We start from the raw sequence: 21,304 nt of genomic DNA, 5'->3' as shown, positions 1-21,304 counted from the left end.
TTGAAGCAGAAAAAGCTTTTACTCGGGTAACCGCAGGCCCCCCCTCCCCCCCCCCCCCCCACCCTACCACCTACACTTTTCCTTTTCACTGCTGAATGTTTTTTTGTGTAATAAGTAAATACATGGCACCAGAAAACTCATCGCATATAAACAAAAATAAAATGTAGGGGTCGGAACAGACATTTAACTCATCGCATTTTTAAAATGTTGTTTTGGGTCGGAGCGGTAATTTAACAATTATCTTTACAGTACACTGACTGTAGATGTACATACCTACAGGGCTAAATTTCATGACGATTTCTACCTGGTCTTGTGTAGGGCTTTTAAAACTAGATCATAAAAACAGTTTCCAAAACCGGTTCACATTAACCCATGCAGTAAGCATTGCCCTGAAAACCATTTTAAAGGAACACGTTGCCTTGGATCGGTCGAGTTGGTCTTTGAAAAGCATTTGAAACCGTTCGTTATGATTTGCAAATGGTTAGATTAGATAGATAAATTAAAAGTAGAGTATAATGATCCACACAAACATGCCTCAAAATTGCACTTGTTTCTTTTGACGGCGCGAAGAAACTCGGGTCGGCCAGTTTGTAGTCAAAGTTTTGACTCCATAAAATGACATAGTAAAATTCATACTGAAGGATTGAAGGATTGTTACTGATGTCTGTTTGTGTTTAGTAACTATTTTTGTATTAGTCGTGACTATTTTTGTTGTAGTTGTGGCAGCTCGATTAACCAAGTAGTTGAAAAACAGTAGTCGCGACTCGACTAAGCAATCAATAGTCACTACTACGACACTGGTCACCCTAGTCACACTAGTCGTCCAGGCTTAAAGGCAGTGAACACTATTGGTAATTGTCAAAGACTAGCCTTCACAGTATGTCAAAATATGCATAAAATAATAAACCTGTGAAAATTTGAGCTCAATCGGTCAACGAACTTGCGAGATAATAATGAAAGAAAAAACACCCATGTCACACGAATTCAAGTGCGTTTAGATGGTTGATTTCGAGACCACAAGTTCTAAATCTGAGGAAAATTCGTGGAAAATTACTTCTTTCTCGAAAACTATGACACTTCGGAGGAAGCTGTTTCTCACAATGTTTTATACCATCAACCTCTCCCCATTACTCGTCACCAAGAAGGGTTTTATGCTAATAATTATTTTGAGTAATTACCAATAGTGTCCACTGCCTTTAACAAGGATATGTGTGACGGGTAAAAATTAATATTGAGTGAATTTCCGTTTGGTGCAATGTCACAGAATACACTGGTAACGGTAATCATTTCCTGTAATGTAGTCCAGATTTCGCCTCAATTTTCTGCGTCATTGCACTCATATACTCCTCCAGTATTTGTATAATATAGATTTTTGTTATGGCTCAAGTAATTTGGGTCACCAGTTTACAATCAATATCTGATCCAAAAATACAAAAGCCTTTTCCGTTCCTGGCATATGGTCACGATGACCAGTTTTGTTTACTAAAGATTTTGTTCTCGTGCAATCTTTGGTAAAATTCAAAATCAATTTCTGTGTTGGGATTATCTCATAGACAGGGATTTTTATTTTTATTTTTAATATTTGTGTCACTAAGTTTTAGTTACAAAGTATAATAAAATAAAACATATAATAGTAATAATAATTGTTTTTATTTATGTTATTTTTATTTTAATCTAATAGATCAAATTCATAAGAAAATGAAGATAAAACTATATGGAACACTCCAGATTGCAGAGAAGGGCTTTAAACCGAAGATAATTGTATGTAAGCAGGCCTCGCACTCAGAAGTTTGCGCTTGAAAGATTTCATGCTTTGCGCTCATAAATGTAGTTACGGGGTCGATTTCACAAAGAGTTAGGGCTAGTGCTAACTTAGGTCTAGTCCTAGGAGATATTAAAAACTTTAGGCTATAGTCCTAAGTTGGGTCAAGTAACTCGTCCTAACTCGGGAAACGACTCAGTCTTAACTCTTTGTGAAATCTACCCAAGGTTTTTTTCAACTGCCTATCACATCACTGCATAAAAGAGGGTCAAAGCTACATTAGCCGAGTAGCGCATATTAATGTTACACAGACTGCATACTCCCCACCAGGGAGCTGAGATGGTTTAAGGAATGAATTAAGGCCCAGTGACTAAGTGCTTTAAGACGCCCTCCGGGTGTGAAAAGCGCTTTATAAAAACTTTATTATTTTGCTTCATTACAATAAAAGCGCAATGACTTGCACAAGTCTACTACTTACTACTACGTAGGAAGCACACCCACACACAGTTTAGATTTGCAAGAGTCCTTGGGGCAGGATTAATGTAGGGACGTCATAATCTTGTTTACCCTTGTTTTCCGGGATCAAATCAAATGACGAGATTTGTCAGGCTGTTTTGGGGTCCGAGAGCTAGCACAAAATTCAGTACAAAAGATATGTATGGTCAGATGTAAGTAACAAATATTTCTTGCATTTGCAGTTAAAGGTACTGGACACTGTTGGTACGTAATTATTCAAAATAATTGTTAGCAAAAAACTTACTTCGTAGCGAGCAATGGCGAGCTGTTGTTAGTATAAACATTGTGGGAAACGACCCCTTCTGAACATAAAGTTATTGTAAAAGAGGTCATTTTCTCATTCAAATATTAAAAGACCCTACAGAGCCTGAAGCTTCTTTTAGGCATCTGAAGGCACACAAATGTGTGCAACAAGGGTTTTTTCATTCATTGTTCTCTTGCAAATGAGTCCAAATTTTCACATGATATCAAATGTTGGGTTACACAAGTGAGAATACTGGAATCTTGGAAGGTTCCATGAGAGGGCAGTATTAGGTGTAAACAAAGTCATGCAGAATCTCCTGACCATTTGACTCTTTAAATGTTTGGCTAGTATAAAGGGCACACTTCACAGCCTTCTCGTTCGCTGCTATTAGGGCTCAATTTCATGGCTCTGCTTACCGCCGAATTCTGCGCTTACGATCGCGATTCCCCGCTTACGTGCAAGCGCCGAATTTCTGCGCTAGCCTTGTAAGCGTAGAATGCCTAGTAACTTGGAGTACGCACGCGCAGAAGCCCAAATTCGCCGCTTACCCGTGAAATACGCTTGCCGTAAGCACAGAATTCCCTGCTTCCGTAAGCGCCGATTCTGTGCTTACGGTGGGCCCAGATCTTCAAGGCAGCACTGCTCCTCCAGGGCTGGGCATCGTAGAAGGTGTGGCATAGATTGGGGTGATGTGCCTCAATCGCATTTGGTGTCATCATCGTTGGTTACCCCAATTTCTCCATCGTCCCACCGCTGTACAGTAGTCTATTGAAGGACTTCCATGTTCTCCAGTCCATTTGACTAACGACGCCTAACTCACTTTGCTTAAAAGTTGTTGTTTAATTTCCCAACTCTTTCCTTTTTTCTTTACCTAGGTGAGAGCTAGCCAAGCACCCCTGCTTCATGTGTTGCCGGTGTAGGTGCCATTAACCTTTGACCCCTGGTGTCAGTCTGACCACGCCCCAGCCATGCCGCCTACCATTCTGACACCATCTCCAACAACAGGGGGCTATGGGGAATTTGTTCACGTCCAAACAACAGGGGCAACAGGAATAGAGAAAAGTGATGTGAGTTCAATTTTTCTAATCAAGTAAAGCCTGGTTTATACTTCCTGGGGTGGATTTCACAAAGAGTTAAGACTAGTCTTATCTCAAGTAAGTACGAGTTAGTTGTCCTAACTTAGGACTAGCCACACGTTTTGTAAATCTCCTAGGACTAGTCCTAACTCTTTGTGAAATCAACCCCTGCTCCTTCAAATGCGATACAAACTTTGACATCACAATGTCGCAAAGAAAAATTCACAACAGTTGACTTGGGTTCAACTCCTGCAAAACAATCACTGCGAAAACAGCCACGTCAAAATTCGCTTCGCATTCGCATTCACAGAAAGTATAATCCGGGCTTCATTAAGTCACTTATATGTATATATGGACACTGACTTGGTAAATTTTAACTAATTTTGAGTTGTATGTATTTGGTTTGCGGTAACACCATGTGTGTATGTACTTGCCAGGTAGAGTTTGTTCTTAGAGAACTGTCTTGCTTTATTCTATTGCCGCGGAGTAGATAATCGGGGGTTCGGGAGACTACTCAGTTCTGAAAAGAACTGTCCTGCCCCCGAACCCCCGATTATCCACTCCGCGGCAGTAGAATAAAGCAAGACAGTTCTGTAAGACCTGGCAAGTAGATACACACATGGTAGTACCGCAAACCAAATAAATACATTGATACCTCACCATGCAATGCCTCAAATCCTATAATTTTGAGTTGATCAAGGTAAAATGCCTAGAGTTGGACTTACATGTAGGTAAGGTTTGCGGTAGCACCATGTGTAAATCTCTTGGCTCTGATTGTCTTCAGGAGAAGATGATCGGAGCAAACTGATCAAAACGTTGAGTTGTCAACCACCAGTTCTTTTCAGAGCCAACACTTTGTCCTTGCTGATTTTCTACCTTCCAGCCTTCAAATCCTTCTTTGATTTCCGTTGTTTCCCACAGAATGCAAAGGATGAAGTCATTCCGGAAGTCTTCAATTTTTGGGAACACGCCAACGCACCCTACCTCATTGCCATTAGTTGTGCACTAGCCATAGTCATCCTTGCAATCGTGAGTCTCTCTTGACATTTTTGTATTTTAAACTTAATTCTTCAAAGGTTTTCCAAAGGAGAAAACAACCCACAATATCCATGAGTGGCATCTCATAGCAGAGCTGTTGTTGATCAGCGAGTGTAGGTTTGAGTCCCTGTCATGACACCTGTGTTCTTAATGGGAAACGTTGCCTTGAACCAGGCGAGTTGGTCTATGAAAAGCATTTGGAACATCGGATATAAAATGCATGGTTAGAAAGATGTTATAAAAAAAATACAATGATCCACACAACTATGCCTCAAAATAGCACGGTTTTCCTTTTAAATCGTGAACTATATTAAACACAGCACCATACAAAATATCTGACTGTGTAACCTCACAAAGACCAACTCGCCCGATCCAAGGCAAAGTGTCCCTTTAAGCAAGACACTTAACCATGATGCTTCGTCCTTCAGGTGGGACGTAAAGCCTTTGGTCCTGTGTGTTGTGTAACGCACGTAAAAGAACCAAGTGCACTTATTGAAAAGAGAAGGGGTTTGCCCCTGCGTTCCTGGTTTGGTTGGCAGCATATTGCGCCATCACATGATGCTATGTAAAAGGAATAGGTTTCCTACTTTAAAGGGTAGTCCCATGATACATCTTGCAAAAAAATACTGAATGTGGAAGCGCCTTGAGCGTCACTGAGTGACAGATAAGAGCGCTGTATAAGAAGCCACTAATATTAATTATATCCAGTGATGTTTGCCCGAGGCAGTGACAGGCGCAACAAAGACCATAATTTAAAAAAGATTTGATTATTATTATTATTTTTTTTGTTCACCTTTCATGTTCGGGGAATCAAGTATTTAACCAACAGGTTTCAAATTTCACATTGGATTGTTGGCCCAAGGCCAGCGATTTTTAGTATCGGGAAAGTAAACTCATGTCCGAACAAGTCCGCGGGTCTGGTGTTGTTCAGTTGTAGAATAATATCTCAGCGTGTAATATCTGAAACTTATAAAATACATTTTTGAAATCTGATTTTTTTGTTTAGCCAGTTTTTTCAGTTTATTATTATTATTATTTTTTTTGTTACCCATACACCGATGTGTGTTAGCACTTATATTCAGTACTTTCCTGAGTCCTGTGAAAAAAAAAAAAAGGAAAAAAAAAAGGGGAAAAAAAAAAAAAAAAGGAAAATGAAAAAAAAAGGAAAATTAATATACTTTATCCCCGATGCAAATTTAACATCTATTACATGTATCAGTTGTTCATCATACACATGGTGCTTACAGTTGTATGTAAATTAGCACGTTCGAACATGTACGTACATGTACATGTACACAAATAGTGCATGAAAGCACATTAGCAGATGTACAATCTAACATGTTCAGACATGTTAAGACATGTTTTGGACTTGTTATCTTATGGTTTGCATGAACAATTGATAAGTATACACACGAATCATGTTTTTAGTTCCAAGTGGGATTTAAACTGCAAACCTGTTATTTAAACAAAAAAAACTCCATCAAGTGTGACACTGTTGATCAACCAGAAAGGGTACATGGGTTTTCCCTGTACATGTACCAGTGCATGGACTTTGTATTCACGTGCAATTGTACATGGAATTTGAATGTTACTGAAAAATACCCTTGTTTAATCGATGTAGCTTTTTCAAATAATTTAAAACACGTTTGCTGTGTACGTGAAACTTTTTGCCCAGAGCTGCTTTAGCCTGGTTAAAACTTCCTGCGAATGTGAATGTGAAGCGATCGATAAGCAAAGAATTTGCATTGGTTGACTTGTGCTCAAAGTCAACTTGTGCAAAACATTCCCTGCGAAAACACCCAATGTGACATCAAAATCCTCTTAGTCTTTGCATGGAAGTATGAACCAGGCTTTACTCCTTCGGGAAAAAAATGCTTGCTTAACTAGTAGTTATAAATCCATTAACCAGTTTCTAACACATTCTCTTTATTTATCGTTACAGGTTTTGTTCTGTATATGTAGGGCTTGGCGACGTGCCAAACACCTGCGAGAAGAGAATACGAGAATATGCGTACAGTCCACCATCAAACCGACGATACGAGAAGGCCAGACTGTCCAACCAGATGCGGGCTATTCCTACTCTTCCTGCGCAACAAGTCAACCAATCAAAATCAAGTCCACGGGTCTACACGAAAGGTATATAAAAAATGTGTAAAGCGCAGGCATCGAAATAACCCACCCACACCCACAGCAAACGTCGTGGTGCCCTGTGCTTTTCCAGTGGTGTCCTTTGCAAAGCTCCAATACAAATTTACGTTTTTCTCATTGAAGTGCCCCTTGCCAGAGGGAAATTGCTGTTCACCTTCAAGAGCGACGTTCAAGGCCTGAAAGCACCATCTATCTATTACCAAACATTACGAGGCCTGTGTGTTAGCATCAATAGGAGTTCTGTGAAAAAATCACAGGCCTTTTACAAATTTATCATCTACTAGTATTGAGATACCCACTGCTAAAACTAGGGATTCAAACTGCCTGCTCATCAGGAGCATGTTTAACCATAGATCTCAACCAGCCTTCAAAACACAGGGCAGTGCAGCGCCCTAGTCCAACATAGCTCACGGTTGGACATGAATTAAAATTGTACACTATTACAATGATATTTATTTTGTATTAATACAGGAGAAGTTCGGGAGCATCTTTAACCATAGATCTCAACCAGCCTGTAGGAACAGTACGATGGATGGCGTCACCTCCAAGAGAAAGGTAAACATACATGTATCTCAATATTTATCAATGAATTGCGAGGGAAACTGACTAATAATAATAATAATAATAATAATATGGATTTATAACGCGCACTTCTCCAGAAAACCGTGTGTTTTTAGTTCCCTCTTGAAGTTGTTGAGTGATGTTGTTTTGCGAAGTGAGACAAGGAGCTTATTCCATAGGGCAGGAGCAGCTTTGGCGAAAACACGGTCTCCGTAACGAATTGTTCTAGACCTTGGCTCCACCAGCAAGTGAGATCCAGCAGACCATAGGCAGACATGCCAACTAGTACATTTTTGCAGTATTTCGTACGGGTTTTTGTAAAAAATACGGGTGTACGGGTTTTGCCAAAACAAATACGGTTTTGAGCATCGCCACCTCAAAAATACAATTTTCTCCTCTATTTTAGCCGTCGTGCTCTTTTTTTAACTCGATATTTTTATATTGACACAAATATTTGTTTTCAGCCGATCACTTAAGGCCGACATCTCCTTAAGTTCTCGTCTTAGCCTACTGTCCTTTTTGTTTCTGCAGCTCTGTTGCTGAGTATTTAGAATCGGCAGGAAACAGAATGACCAGAAAACAGCTTCGGAACTCAGTGAAAAATATCAGAGCTTTACATGAGGAATTCTGGGTAAGAGTTTGTTTAATAGTTCGTAGTTTCTAATGTTTCCCTTAATTAATTGATGCAAGAATAATTCACCACACTCTTGTTCTGTAGAGAGTTTAAATTCTGTTACAGAAAATATGTCAACTCCGATACCTACAAATGCATTTACAATGCGCAAACACAAGCAACTCCGATGAACAAAAACAAAGCACCCCTTCTTGCACTGCGCGCCCCAAGTTTACACACGCAAAATTGCCCTTCTTTCTACCGTGCCCAAAGTGTCAAGTCGTTTTCTTTCAACTCTCGAAAAACAAGTAGTGTTACACACTATATGCAAGCAGTCTATCTTCCAGACACCTCCCTGCCGATGTCAGAATCGACTCAAGGAAAAGAAAGCCTTACCGAAAAGGGAAATGGTAGATGACACAATAATTCATTGCACTCTTGTTCTGTAGGGTGTTTGAAATGAGCGTTACTTTTGCAAGTTCGTCAATGTGAACATGAAAAGTTGCGTTGTTCAACAGAAAAATATTTCACACGATATCCATCAACCCAAGTAGACACTGTATTCAGTTGAACCTTTTTTTTATAATTCTGCCTGTAAGTCAGCATTACTTTGACAAAATAACAATCTATGCTCCTTTCCTTTAAAGGAACATTACAGATTTGTTTTTGGATAAGAAAACAGTTGCTGGCAGTGTAAGCACTTTATGTTATCCACATAAACTGACAAACCGGTAGAAGTTTGAGATCGATCAGCCATCTGGGTCACAGGAAAATAGTAACACATTTTGCCTGACATCAATTTAAAAACAATGATAAAACCGTTCATTGAGCGATTAACTCCAAACGGGAAATAAGTTGTTTTTATTTCTCATCAAATATGACATTTCAGACATAAATATTTCAAGGGATGTTTTCCACTACCTGTATCATCATTATTAGACCGTAGTTTGATGTAAATATGTGATCTTAGACCAGTTTTTTTCTTCTGTAATGTTCATTTAAGTACAATGTCTCTAAAATTTAAAGCCATTGGACACTTTCGGTAAACAGTATTGTCCAAGGCCCACACTTCGTGTATCACAACTTATATATAAAATAACAAACCTGAGAAAATTAAGGCTCAATCAGTCATCGGAGTCGGGAGAAAATAACGGGAAAACCCACCCTTGTTTCTGCACGTTTCGCCGTGTCATTACATGTGTTTAAAAATGTTTTCTCAAAAAGTAAAGCATTTCATAGAATAATATTTCAAGAGAAGTCTTTCACCATTACCTTCTGTAAACCCCTGTAAGTTATTTGTAAATCTGTGAACTTTTTTTTTTTCTGTTCCAAGTGACCAGTGGCTTTAAGTGCAACTGAAACAAATGAGCGCAGCGAGCCAGTATAACAGGAATTATCAATGGGCAAGTTGTTTGTTTAGCGTGTCGTCTTTTATTTATGGAGTGTTATATATGCATTGATTAGCCACATAGTTCCACTCGAGTGACATTCATCAATCAGTCATGTGCATAGATTGAGTTAATGGCAGGACTTAATGCAAGTCTATTAATGTTTCCACTGTTAATGTTTCCACTAACTGCACATGGACTAAACAGTATTAAAAAGGTTATGCCACCTTTTTTACCAACCTTTCAAATGCTTTGCATTTATTTCAATATGGGGAGTAGTAACTAAATAAATATTAATGATGAACTTGTATCTTTTGTTAATACCAGACTCTGATTTGATTTTTCCCAACAATGTTCAATGTTATTACCTTTTTTTTGTAAATTGTAAGGTTATGGATTTAATGTTGTTGGTGTAAAATACTAAAATCACGCGAAATTTGCAATTTCAGTCCCTACTGTGTTTTCTTATTTAGTGTTAACGTGATTTTCAGAGATGCCAAGTCCAGAGGCCAGCTATGCGTGAGTTTTTTCAAAGCTCCCCCCCCCCCGAAAAAAAAAAAATTGCCAGTTTTAGAAGGCCTTTCGAAATCGCCGCCCAACTTATTTTTTTTTTTTTATTATAAAAAATCAGAAATTTAATTTAATTATGGACAAAAAAGTGTTCCAAAATGCATCAAAAACCTCTTCAGAATAATTAAAACTCACATGAGGTACACAGGAGATGTTGATGGTTAATGTGGAGGTACGATTGTGTCAGATTATTTCCTTCCAAACTAAAAAAAATCGACTAAAAATGTCCACAATCCTCCGCTCACTTCTTCTGCCTGTTGTGTCTTCGCTAGTGGAGCGCATTTAACGAATTTGCTAAACGAATCGGGCAAAAGCGTGCGCAATCTGCAAATTTGCGCTCTGTTTGTACAAAGTTTGTACAAAAAATGATGATTCTGATAAACTACGTGCAATCTGAAGATTGTGCAAACAGTATAGATTGCGTTTGTTGTACACACGAGCTCGATTTGGCAATGCATGTCGTTAATTTCTTTTTTTTGTTTCCCGGTCTGGCCCCAATGCGTGAGAAAATGGTTGCTGTGCGTGTTAGCGTGAGACAGAGACCAAATGCGTGAGTCTCACGCCTAATGCAGGAGACTTGGTAGGTCTGGATTTTAGAGACTTGTAATTTCCATCTATTGGAAAATGAGAACATCAATTCCCTTCCTCGTTAAAGCCGTTGGACACTTTCGGAACAGAAAAAAAAATAAAAGTTCACAGATTTACAAATAACAGGGTTTACAGAAGGTAATGGTTAAAGACTTCTCCTGAAATATTATTCCATGAAATGCTTTACTTATTGAGAAAACAATATCAATTCTCGATATCGAGAATTACGGTTTTATTTTAAAAACATGTCATGACACGGTGAAACGTACGGAAACAAGAGTGGGTTTTCCCGTTATTTTCTCCCGACTCCGATGACCGATTGAGCCTAAATTTTCTCAGGTTTGTTACTTTATATATAAGTTGTGATATACGAAGTGTGGGCCTTGGACAATACTGTTTACCGAAAGGGTCCAATGGCTTTAAACAAAAACAGCTTTCAATGTCTAGGCCTGTTTGCTTTGAAAGGGCAGGGGCACCAAGGCATTTTTTCCTTGGTAAAGGGCACCCTATGAAGAAAGTGTAAATTTGTACAGGGAGCATGGAGGCTTCGCTCGTCCCCAGCGCCTTGCTCTAACCAAAGGCACTGAGTTGGGCATGGCCGAATCGGACCAGGCGCTCGGCCGGGAGGGGCGAATCGCGGACCCCCGTCGCCAGAACGTAAGGCACTGTCATTGGTTTAATAATGCGCAGTCCCATCATGCATCATACTCACACTGCACCATAATTTCTAAGCACTATATGCATGACGTACTTCCTGAACAAGAATCTGTGCAAGCGATTAGCCCATCCAAGCAGTCCTGTATAGACTGACTGGCCACTGGGGCCGAGCGAACATGGAGGCAATCTAGCACTTTAAGGCCTGTATTTTTTAATGACTGCCAAACCTTTCAGGTCACTCAAACCACAAGTTTGTTAATACTACATTAAATAAGCCAGTCTAAGCATAGAGCATAGGGCATGTCTTTAGTGCATCGGGGCAACTGTGCACCTTGCAGCAAATATCTCTCATAGTCATAGAAATACACTACAGTCAGCAGAAAACCAAACAAAACTTGGCAAGTCAAAACCAACAAAACTTATCGTGAACCCAAATGTGCTAACTATCTGTTCTTGATACTTTTTTTTCACCAACAGGACATTCCAGATAACCACACGGATAGCATTGAGGTCCCGGGCTCAGCTGCCAAGAACCGCTATCCTAAAATATTGCCAAACCCATCTACCAGAGTAGTACTACCATCCATACCAAATGATACAATATCAGACTACATTAATGCTAATTATATTAGGGTGAGTATATGTACCATGATAATCTAATTAAAAAAAACTCATACTTCATTATGAGGAGCCACATTTCTTTTAATGTCCGTGTGGCAGTCGCTTCGGTGCGAATGTCACAGCCTTAACCTGCAGCGTTAACCTTGCCAGTTGTATAATATCAGTAAAAAGTTTGCTATTTCATCAGCTTTATTGTACATTTATCTTTTTCTAATTTCAATGTAAATGTTTGTTTTTAATTGACATTGATGCTCTTTCTTCTAAGTTGCTGTTTTAATTGTAAACCATGAGTGACTCAGCTTTTGGCTGTGATTCATGTTTTTTTTGTTATTAACCATTTTGAAATGAAATGAAATGAAACACAAATGGTGGGACCAACCATGACCACCCCATGACATGGGAATATCTTTGTTATTCTGCGCGCTATGCGGTTGACAGACGCTGTTCATGCATAGTGCGTGATAATGAAGACAGCGCGTATCACGATCATTCACAACATTTTGTTGGTAAAAAAATGCATTTTTTCCTTGTTTTTCTCTCTTCCTTTTCTTAATATTTTTTGTGAGCACCATTTCAATTTCTTTCATGGGGCGCAAGAGGCCCCCAGGCCCATCTTGGCTATGCCAGTGGTTTTGAACTGTTCCTTTACTCTTTTCTATCTATTTGTTTGTCGTCACACTTGCTATTTTCGATGGTTGTAAAAGTTTTACCCTTTACGTATAAATTATTTGTATTTTTATGTGAATTGCCAAATAAATAATAATAATAATAATAATAATAATAATAATAAAAAACTAATATTTTTATCTTCTGATATATTTTACTAAAATAGACTTATCTTTTAAACTAAGTATTTGAGTAAATTCTTTGTTTTTACCCTTCAATGTTTTCGTAGATGTTGTATTTTGTATTTCTTTATCCTTCTGTACAGTGTATTGTATTCTGGATTTCTTCTTAGCTTAGGCTTACATTTAAATTTTGGTTATTGTTATTTCAATTATTTGAGTATTTTATTGATTGTTTTTAGCTAGCGCCGTGAGCACTTTATGGATTTGTGCACTTTATAAAATGTCATTATTATTATTATTTAGATGCACAATTGAAAACAATCTACTAAATTATTATTTTTTAAAGGCTTCAGGCCTGAAGCCTTTAAGTTTTAATATTTGAATTAGAAATTACTTCTTTCTCAAAAACTAGTTACCTCAAAGGGAGCCATTGCTGACGATGGTTTATATTACCAACAGCTCATTGCTAATTACCAGTGCCTATAAGTCTCCCATTGAATCGCAAGCAATTTTATAGCCCTTCTTCAACTACCGTGAAATGGGGATGGCTTTGGACAAATCTTACCCGTTTTTATGCGAACAGTTATTTTGAGTAAATACCATTAGTGTCCAGTGCCTTAAACATGATGTTTATATTAATTTGAATTGTATTGATGCTGTTACCAGGGATACGACAGAGAGCCAATGGCCTTCATAGCAACGCAAGGACCGATGGTACACACCTTCACAGACTTCTGGAGGATGGCATGGTTTTCAGAGGCACCCATTATCGTCATGGTAACAAAACTTAAAGAGAGAAATAAGGTAAGACCAATCAATTTGTTTGTTTCTTCTTTTATAATTTGTTAAAGCCATTGGACACTTTCGGTAAACAGTATTGTCCAAGGCCCACACTTCGTGTATCACAACTTATATATAAAATAACAAACCTGTGAAAATTTAGGCTCAATCGGTCATCGTAGTCGGGAGAAAATAACGGGGAAAACCCACCCTTGTTTCCACACGTTTCGCCGTGTCAAATAAATCCGTAAATCTCGATATCAAGAATTGATATTGTTTTAATGTTTTCTCAAAAAGTAAAGCATCACATGGAATAATATTTCAAGAGAAGTCTTTCACCATTACCTTCTGTAAACCCTGTAAATTATTTGTAAATCTGTGAACTGTTAATTTTTTTTTCTGTACCGAAAGTGTCCCATGGCTTTAAGGCGATCTCTCAAAGTTGTTTATTTTTTAAAGCAATTCAATTGCTTTTAAAACGAATGTCATTAATTACTTTTTGATTTATTTTTAATTTTATTTATTGGTATATATAGAATAAAATTACCAGCAGCAGAAGTTGAAAGGGTCAAAGTACGTCAAAATAATGATAAGTTATAATAATAATGATAAATTATTGATAAATTATTTTGTATCCCTCTTTATTAGAATAAATGTGACAAGTATTGGCCGCCGCAGCAAGGCATATATGGAGACATTGAGGTCAACGTTCTAGAGGTCAATCGGAACGATGATTACATACTTAGGATATTAAACTTAAAGGTGAGTGCAGGGTAGCCTGAACGTAGGCTCGTGAATTACGCCAGGGCCCAATTGTGTAGCGCTGCTTAGCGGCCGATTTTGTACTTACTGTCCGATTTCCATTTCATAGCGCTGCTAACTGTTAGCACCCGAAAAGGCATGCTAACCTTCCGGTGCTTACCGCACGAAAATAAATGACGTCACAATGCAAATCCACGGTAAACATGGAATATGGCCGCCCAATTTTTCTGCTAACCTGTGAAATACGCTAAGGCTTAAGCAAATTTTGCTGCTACAGTAGGCACGCAAATTTGCTTACCGTTAAGCAGCGCTATGAAATTGGGCCCATATATTTGCCTAAAGTCTACATGGCATGTCATGGCCTAGAGGTTAGAAGCACAGGATTCAAACTCTGGTGATTCTGATCAGCCGAGTGTGGGTTCGAGTGCCAGTCGTTGCACCTTTGTCCTTAACCATTGCTTTGTCCTTTGGATGGGACATAAAGCCCTTGGTCCTGTGTGTTGTGTTACGCAAGTAAAAGAACCAAGTGCACTTATAGAAAAGAGAAAGGGTTCGCCCTGGTGTTCCTGGTTTGATTGGCTGCATTTTGCGCCACAGCACCTCGTAAACCATTACATGGTGCTATGTAAAAGGAGCATGTCTCATAAACCAAACATACCTTTCAGACAAACATGCACGTAGAAACAACTATGATGAGGGCCTAATAAATGTTGTATTTTTTATTAATATTGTTATTATTATTATTATTATTATTGTTTGTTGACACAGTACTTAGAGGAGAGTCGACAGATGCTTCATTACTGGTATACATCCTGGCCAGACAATAAAGCACCGGAGAATCCATTGACATTACTGGAGATGATCAAAGAAGTTCAGATATCCAGAGCAGATAATAGCCTCCCTAAAGGCCCTGTTGTCGTCCACTGTAGGTGAGTAGTCCTGGCCGATCTCATACCTCCCTCCCAGGTAGTAGTTAGGGTGTAGTTAGGATGTCCCAGAATCCATTGACATTACTGGAGATGATCAAAGAGGTTCAGATATCCAGAGCTGATAATAGCCTTCCTAAAGGCCCTGTAGTCGTCCACTGTAGGTGAGTAAGACCGGCCGATCTCATACCTTCTGCCCAGGTAGTAGTTAGGGTGTGGTTAGGATGTCCCAGAATCCATTGACATTACTGGAGATGATCAAAGAGGTTCAGATATCCAGAGCTGATAACAGCCTTCCTAAAGGCCCTGTAGTCGTCCACTGTAGGTGAGTAAGACCGGCTGATCTCATACCTTCTGCCCAGGTAGTTGTTAGGGTGTAGTTAGGATGTCCCAGAATCCATTGACATTACTGGAGATGATCAAAGAGGTTCAGATATCCAGATCTGATAATAGCCTTCCTAAAGGCCCTGTAGTCGTCCACTGTAGGTGAGTAAGACTGGCCGATCTCATACCTTCTGCCCAGGTAGTAGTTAGGGTGTGGTTAGGATGTCCCAGAATCCACTGACATTACTGGAGATGATCAAAGAGGTTCAGATATCCAGAACAGATAATACCCTTCCTAAAGGCCCTGTAGTCGTCCACTGTAGGTGAGTAAGACTGGCCGATCTCATACCTTCTGTCCAGGTAGTAGTTAGGGTGTGGTTAGGATGTCCCAGAATCCATTGACATTACTGGAGATGATCAAAGAGGTTCAGATATCCAGAGCTGATAATAGCCTTCCTAAAGGCCCTGTAGTCGTCCACAGTAGGTTAGTAAAAATCTGTAGGTTGAGACCAATTTAGAAACCACTCCATGGTAGTGAAGTTAATAACGAGAATTCTCCTTGATCCACGAAGCAAGAGTAGTAGTCCTGGACAACTTCATACATTGCACCAGGGGAGTATATAAATAGCAGGACAGTTCTTTTCAGAACTAATGTCTGTTTTCAATGATTAACATTTTGAAAAGCGTACAAACTGTACGCTGAGAGGGAGGGAGTTAATGTCCGCCCTACATGTACACTTTAGTTTGTTGAAAAAATGTTGAACTTGAAAAACATAGCGTCATGGCCCATTTTGCATAGTTAGATAAGATAAGTTTTTGTCTATCTTTTTCTATATTACTACTGCATCACACAGTACACTGTACATGTATATCACATGACAGAAACTAGTCTTTATAAACAAATTGTTTGTGTATGTTATCGTGATCTTGCCAACAGAGGGCGTACGTTTATAGCACTTTGCAGTATAAAATGTCACACTATTTTAAATGTATTATTTTGTGTTTTATCTTAGTGCTGGTCTTGGTAGGACGGGATGTTACATAGGCATCAGTGTCGGCATGAGACAACTTGAAGAGGAAAAGATGGTCGATGTCTTAGGAATCGTCTGCCAAATGAGACAAGACAGGTAAGCCGTTTTTTCATTTCTGGATCTTGGCGTGTCATGGCGTAGCAGTTAAGAGCATCAGTTTCAAACTCTGGTGTTTCTGATCAGCAGAGTGTGGGTTCGAGTCCCAGCGGAGGTTGTTGGTTCAAATCCCGCTCTGGGCAATTTTTCTTTGTTTAACCAAAATTATGTTAACAAATTACCCGGACAGTTTCCCTTGTTTATTAAAAATAAAATACTGAGCGCTTTGAGACACGCCTAGGGGTGAGATAAAGCCCATATAAGAACTGCATATTAATCTGACATAATATTCAAGCTATATCATTGGACACAAGAACAAAGTTGAAGCACATGTTTATTCTATTTACCATAATCCTTGTATAATTCCCGTCTTTTTAGGGGAGGAATGATCCAGACAAACGAACAGTATGAGTTTGTCCACCAAGCCCTCTGCATGTACGAGAAAAGACTTCCCGAAAACGGATCAACCACAGACTGAGGACCTCCGACGCCAGCGCACCTATCAATCACCCGTCACCATAGCAACCTAGACTTGTTTGTTGTGCATTTGATACTCCAGTGATGTATGACGGTACATTTCTAAAAGATTGTTTTACAAATGTGTACTTGCATGTGATGTCATCACCCAATGTTGTTGTTTTTTATGAAAACTGTCCGTGAACATTTAAAGAACGTTTTCCATGTTTGAACTTCTCAAGTCAAACGTTACTCATTATGTGTCAGTATACGACAAAATGCGAGTTGTAATTGTTACTATTGTGCATTAGTGCGCCCTCCTACTACCTGGCTGTTGAGTGGTTTTGAAGGATAGATGCACTACATGCTAGTCTACAATGTGATAGACATGTAGTGTGGTGAATGCGTATTATGAAGAGTAGACAGTCAACCCTCCTACTATCTGACCATTCAATACATCCATGGTTTTTAGTTGATTATGTACTTTACCAGCCTGCATTGTGTTATCATGTGTTGGATGCATCTACAAAGTACACAGTCAACCCTCCTACTGTCTGACCATTCAATATCAGCCATTGGTTTTGACTGATAGATGCTCTATGCCAGCCCACACATTGGAACTATGTGATGAGTGCACCTACTCATTACACGGTCAACCCTCCTACTATCTGACCATTCAATATCAGGGACTGATTTTGAAGGATAGATGCACTATGTCAGCCCGCATATTGATATCATGTGATAAGTGCATCTACACACTACATATTCACAGTAGAAGATTCTGTGCACAGTTTCTGCCATACCCAATCAAAATAGTATAGCTGAATACGTCTGAATGGTTGGTCAACTTACAGACGACAAGTAGGAGGGTTAAATATTGTAAAGATACTAGCAAATGTTTAAGGGAAAGTAGGAGGGTTAACTATCGAACGTCAGTTGATACACACTTCTATAAAGGTACACACACGTGGCAGGGCCCAACTTCATAAACCTTGTCTTCTCTCAATGGGTTATTGGCTCCAAATTGATTAAGTTCACTTTTCTGTGAGTCCTTGGCTTCAGAACCTGAACAAATGAAATGAAATGAAAGACAAAGACACTATTCATGCCTAAGCCCTTGTAGCACTTACACAATAAACATTCATTATTTACTGCCTTTAACGAATTCCAAACAAACTTTGCACTGTTGAAAAAAGCACATCCTGGTAATTCTCCTTCTTCATTCATTCAGTAACATTTCTTTCAATGCTGCGTTTCATTACAATAATGCACATAATTTGTTGAAATTACCCAAGTAATACAGTAGCATGAGATATGAAATATATTTTGTGCACAGTGATGCAATAGTAATCAGCAGATAAATGACAACATTTAGGTGTAAGGTGAAGCAGAGTGCTTTTGTACCCTAACCCCTTCTTATTCTCGTGTCCATGCTGCTCAAATGCTAGCCCTCCAGTAGTTGGCACACTAAAGGGCAGTGCCGGTAGCCTTAGCCAGCCCATCAGGGCCCAATTTCATGGCTCTGCTTACCACCGAATTCTGCGCTTACAATCACCATTCGCCGCTTATAGCAAGCGCCAAATTTCTGCGCTAGCTTTGTAAGCGTAAAATGCCTTGTAATGTGGAGAACGCTCGGCCCAAGCCAAAGTTCCCCGCTAACCCATGAAATGCGCTTGCCGTAAGTACAGAATTCCCTGCTTCCGTAAGCGCCGATTCTGTGCTTACGGTAAGCAGAGCCATAAAATTGGGCCCAGTAGTAGTTGGTGATGGAAGTATGGGGCAGAGATGATCCGTGGTCTGAGGCTCTCTGCATTCACAGGTGTTGGGACCTGCGTGTGTCCCCACTTCACCAGGGCCCAATTTCACAACTCTGCTTAGCGGCTGATTTTGTGCTTACTCCGGATTTTTATTTCATAGCACTGCTGACCTAAAGCACACGAAAAGGCATGCTAACCTTCCGGTGCTTACTGCACAAAAATAGATGACGTCACAATGCAAATCCATGGTAAACGCGCGATATGGCCGCCTAATTTTTCTGCCAACCTGTGAAATACGCTTGCACCTATAAGCACAAAAATTTGCTTACCACTAAGCAGCGCTATGAAATTGGGCCCTGGTCATAATTCCCCTGAATGTGATGTATTTAGCCACGTTTCCCGAATCATATCACTAGTAATAACGAGAATATAAAAAAAAAACTCAAAAGGCCGTGTCCAAATTGATGGCTTCAGCTACAGCTGTTGCTAGGGTGTTGCTAGGGACACAACGCATGATGAAGCGGTGATCCAGTCCAAGCCATAGCCGCTGAGTTCAGACACGGCCCAACTTTGTTCATCTACGGGTTTTCTTATACATGTAGGTAGATTTGACAGCATTTGTGTGTGTTCTATGGGAAATCCTGTAGTTAGGGGTTGAACGAGGGAGTAAAATAGGGTATCAAAGGGAAAGTAAACCTTGGATTTTGAAACCGATTGATTGTTTTAATCCCACATAAGCAGGCCCGTTTGCCAACCTCGTTCCCAGGGGTGATTGATCTCGCCGCGCCATTTTTTCCCCAGCATGCCTTGCTCGATCATAACCCCTGGAAGTGTAACTCGAAAATATCCAAATGTAAGGGATTTTACAGTTGGTCCTGTGGTTGATCCGTTCTGTGTTAGGCGTTAGTCCCGCACATGCTGGATGCGCTGTGTGTAATAAAAGTCATAAACTTGCCTTGGCGTTCAGCGTTGCGTGACAAAAAAAGTGAATAAGTACATCTTTATACGCACGCGTTTCGGCGTATAGAGCTTTTTTGAGACGCACAGCGTTTCAAATTTTGCGCAGATACGATAGCCAATCAAAGACACGGATCCGAGTTTCCCTCCCAGGGGTTAGAGACGTACACAGAGCTAGCGTGATACGGCGCGCTGCCCATGGTCGCGAGGTTGCCCATATGCACATGTTTTTAAAACGGCAAGGGCACCAAGACATTTTGAACTTGGTAAAGGGCACCCTTTTGTAACTTTCTACTGGAGCATTTCAAGGGCACTAAGTCATTGACCAGGGGGTGTGGAGGCAATCGCCTTCAATGCCCTGGACATCAACATTTCCTTATCATTCAAAAACTCTGATGCCCTTTAGTAGCAAAACTTATCACCTTAGACTTTGAGCACGAATGGAAATCATTTTGCCGTGCCAACTGATCATGTTCATGATTTCATTAAGTCTGTTGGCACAAAAACTCGCTAAACACAGAATAGTGTTGCTTAGCAGAATCAGGTTACCAGCCCATAGTTTGCACTGTTGTGGCTGGTACCCGACTGCTCAGCAAAGACATTTGTCAAGGAGAAATTTCTGCTTAACAGCTTTATGAAATTGGGCCCAAGGACATGGCTCTACTTACAGTAAGTAAAGGCGCTTATGAAAGCAGAGTATTCCATGCTTACCTCAAACGTACTTCACGGGTTGGCAGGGAACTTTGGCCTTTGGCTTGTGTGCGTGCTTACTCCGTGTTAATGGGCATTCTTTGCCTACACAGCTAGCGCAGAAATAAATGTTTCACTTGCTCGCAGGGTCGGTAAGAATGATGATCGTAAGCGCAGAATTTAGCAGGAAGCAGAGCCATGAAATTGGGCCATAGGTTGCTGTGCGGCTGTAACCAAAGACTGTTTCGCTCTTAGTGCACAAAATAACACCATTGAAATAGATTTAATTATGAAATTAATTAAGTGCAATGAATAATAAACTTTGTACATATTTGTAAATTGATTGATTCTAAATCAAAACTGTAAAATAATGCAAGATTTATCGTGAGTTAACAAAAACATGTAGAAAGAGTCGACTGTGTTGCACATCACAAAAAGCAGCTGCATATTGCTTTAGGTATTTTAGTTATTAAAGGAACATTACAGAATTGGTTTTTGCTATCAAAACATTTGTTGGCAGTGTAGTCCTTTATGCAATCCAACATATACATAAACTGACAAACCTGTAGAAGTTTGAGATCAATCTGCCATCTGGGTCACAAGAAAATAGTGTAAAACCGATTACACATTTTGCATGACATCGATTTAAAAAAAAAAAATGAATAAAATGCTCATTGATAAATTAACTAAAAACAGGACATTAGTTTTATTTATTTCTCATCTTTTACGACATTTTAGACAAATATTTCAAGAGATGTTTTCTACTATCATCATCATTAGACAGTGTAAGTATTTTCTTTACCAATTCTGTAATGTTCCTTTATTATTTTTATTATTATTATTATTTAGTCCCCCTTGTTATTTAATCATTATGCAGCTGACTGGTTAGATATTTGTTGTATACATGTAGTTCATGTAAGTTGTCGATGCCAACATGTAGTTGATGTCAAAGCAA

General features: G+C 39.4%; 1 protein-coding gene across 3 annotated transcripts in view; it reads left to right on the top strand.

The window, feature by feature from the left end:
- LOC117305472 (tyrosine-protein phosphatase non-receptor type 5-like) overlaps positions 1-17,374 on the top strand; it is a 45,435-nt gene extending 28,061 nt beyond the window's left edge. The window contains exons 4-15 of one of the 3 annotated variants that reach the window (XM_033790343.1): positions 3,398-3,589; positions 4,520-4,627; positions 6,579-6,772; positions 7,256-7,339; positions 7,877-7,976; positions 11,639-11,794; positions 13,237-13,374; positions 13,999-14,112; positions 14,881-14,960; positions 15,122-15,202; positions 16,376-16,489; positions 16,868-17,374. In XM_033790343.1, coding sequence (XP_033646234.1) covers positions 3,491-3,589; positions 4,520-4,627; positions 6,579-6,772; positions 7,256-7,339; positions 7,877-7,976; positions 11,639-11,794; positions 13,237-13,374; positions 13,999-14,112; positions 14,881-14,960; positions 15,122-15,202; positions 16,376-16,489; positions 16,868-16,967 — 1,368 coding nt within the window. In that variant the 5' untranslated portion in view covers positions 3,398-3,490 and the 3' untranslated portion in view covers positions 16,968-17,374. Of the gene's footprint in view, positions 1-3,397; positions 3,590-4,519; positions 4,628-6,578; positions 6,773-7,255; positions 7,340-7,876; positions 7,977-11,638; positions 11,795-13,236; positions 13,375-13,998; positions 14,113-14,880; positions 15,042-15,121; positions 15,203-16,375; positions 16,490-16,867 lie in introns of all 3 variants that reach the window. The other 2 variants (XM_033790341.1, XM_033790342.1) reach the window with 2 other exon arrangements.
- Positions 17,375-21,304: the final 3,930 nt, after the last annotated feature.

Source organism: Asterias rubens, chromosome 22 (genome assembly GCF_902459465.1).
Source record: "Asterias rubens chromosome 22, eAstRub1.3, whole genome shotgun sequence".
NCBI lineage: Eukaryota > Metazoa > Echinodermata > Asteroidea > Forcipulatida > Asteriidae > Asterias > Asterias rubens.
The sequence above is the reverse complement of the archived record's forward strand: the minus strand, read 5'-3'. Positions and strand labels throughout refer to the sequence as shown.